Genomic DNA, 2,227 nt, shown 5'->3' with positions numbered 1-2,227 from the left:
TGTGCATATGTGCTCCTCCAGCGCATATCCGTATTTGTTTTGCAACTGTAGTATTCTATCACTAAAGTTCTACAAAAAGCGCGCATGCTCAAAAAGGGGGTAGGGTGGCGTGCATACCAGTGCTGATCCATGTTTAGCCCTTCATACATACCTGATGCCGTCAGCAATGGCCTCCTCTAGGGCTTCATCCTTTTCCACTTTGGCATGATGCGCTTGTTCAAGATACAAATTAGCCCTTCGAGTAAATACCTTCTTCTGGGTAGCGACCCACTCGTTGTCAGTAAGACCTCGAACGGACCCGCCTCTGGACATAGTGGCCAACGCACTAGTCTTGCTGTCGGTGGTATCGTTCATTCCCGTTTTATGTAGAAGACCGACTGCGGCTGCATTGTATATGCCTACCATTTCGAAAGAATTGAGCTTTTGCTTGGAGATGACACAGTTTTTTTTATCGGGAGAAGACACGGTTTGATGAGTGAAGAAGACACGGTTTGCTGAATGAAGAAGACACGGTTTGCTGATTGAAAAAGATAGTATTAATTAGACATGAGCATACAGGCTACTCAGATAGATGGTCATGTGAGGTAGTATGTTGTGTTATCAGAATATTTCGTTGATAGAACTACAAGTCATGTGCGAGATTCAACCATGCGTAACCTTACATTTATACTCCTCAGAAGCACTGTCGTAGACGGAGTGCGCTACATACTAGAAATTGTCTTCGTGGTGGAGTGTCTCGTCTCGGAAACAAAATAAAAGGTTATCGAGGGGCAACGACAGGTCGAATGTATCGCTTCATGATACCGTCGTAGTTTTGAGCTGAATTCTCGTACAACATCATATCGAGAATGGACCGAACAGGAAACGATGAAAGCCACGGAAATCTTAGTTGCCCTGCAATATGTACTCGAGTTAATTTTTAATTTGATATTGGTGTTTTTTTATTAAGTGCTACAATCACTTCGATTAGCATGCAGATTAGAGTAAAAGGCGTATGCGACGAGAGTGTGTCTGTGTGAGGCTGAATATTGGGAAATGTTAAATGTAACATCCTACAGACCTTCAGCGTATATTTTATGGGTTTTTTTTAAAAACAAAAAATATATATGGTATGCACTAAAAGAAATTAAAGAAAAATTATAACAGTAGTCCAGCAACCCCAAGTCCCTAATGTGGCAATACTAGTGGTGTACAACAAAGTGATAGGAGCCATAAATGATAAAGCTGAAGCACCGTCACCCTAGTGGAGAGCAGCGTGTTAAATTGACAATACATACAACTGTGTAAAACTGTAAATTATAAAAATATTACTGGTGTCGCGACTGACGACGGTCGACGTGTGCTGAGAATTTTGCCTTCACTGCCTCTTGTCAGTTGTCACTTGTGTTGTTTTATACTTTTTTTTAGTATTTTTAGAAAGAAAGAAAAAAATGTAAATTAAAAAGAAATCGACGAGTGGGGAGATCGTTTTTGATAACGGACGCTATTATAAACATGTGTAAATATTTACGTTGTAAATAGTAAATGCATAGAAGTATTCGCATTTACTTTGTAGGGTGGAGCCTCAGCGCGATGTACGGCAGTATATGATGGTACAACCGAACGGAATCGATAGGAGAGTTGACCTCTTTTTAAGCGATGGCACAACGCCAGGCAAGCGTGTCTTCATGCCCGACGATGTTGGAGATTTACTGGCTTGGGTAAACAATGTTTTAAGTGGTTTGTGTTGCTGCTACGCGCCATACCTCTACATGTGTAGCTATGTAAACCCAATGTATTAGTGACACAAGGAGGAAGGTCGATGGTCAAAACATCATATGGCTGGTTGGTTAAGACTTAATATATCAAGCTATTGCTTGAATGTAGTACTTATATGCTATTCAATAGGAATATGGCGTCTACTCGTGTGCTCTACCCGAGACCTCTGACCGTCATCAGGGGTGATTCTAAAAAATACGCGCTATAATAGGCTCAATCATTTAAGCACATTTCTACACAAGGCTAGCATATCTACACTAGCTCCAAGAACTATTGTTTCACTCAATGACTACGATATCAACAACCGGATCAAAGAAGGTGAAATTGAGGTAACCAATTCGTGTCATTCGACATATAGTACATACAGGAATATAAACACACACACACACACACACAATAATATATATATATATATATATATATATATATATATATTATATATATATATATATATATATATATATATTAT

General features: G+C 39.5%; 1 protein-coding gene across 1 annotated transcript; it reads right to left on the bottom strand.

The window, feature by feature from the left end:
* Positions 1-151: 151 nt before the first annotated feature.
* On the bottom strand, positions 152-405 carry SARC_14619 (hypothetical protein; the record flags this gene model as incomplete). Its single annotated transcript, XM_014291248.1, has 1 exon — positions 152-405. A coding segment is annotated over one exon (254 nt), but the record flags the coding sequence as incomplete, so codon positions are not given.
* Between the last annotated feature and the right edge of the window lie 1,822 nt (positions 406-2,227).

The sequence above is a fragment of the Sphaeroforma arctica genome (assembly GCF_001186125.1).
Source record: "Sphaeroforma arctica JP610 unplaced genomic scaffold supercont1.4866, whole genome shotgun sequence".
Classification (NCBI taxonomy): domain Eukaryota; class Ichthyosporea; order Ichthyophonida; genus Sphaeroforma; species Sphaeroforma arctica.
The sequence above is the reverse complement of the archived record's forward strand: the minus strand, read 5'-3'. Positions and strand labels throughout refer to the sequence as shown.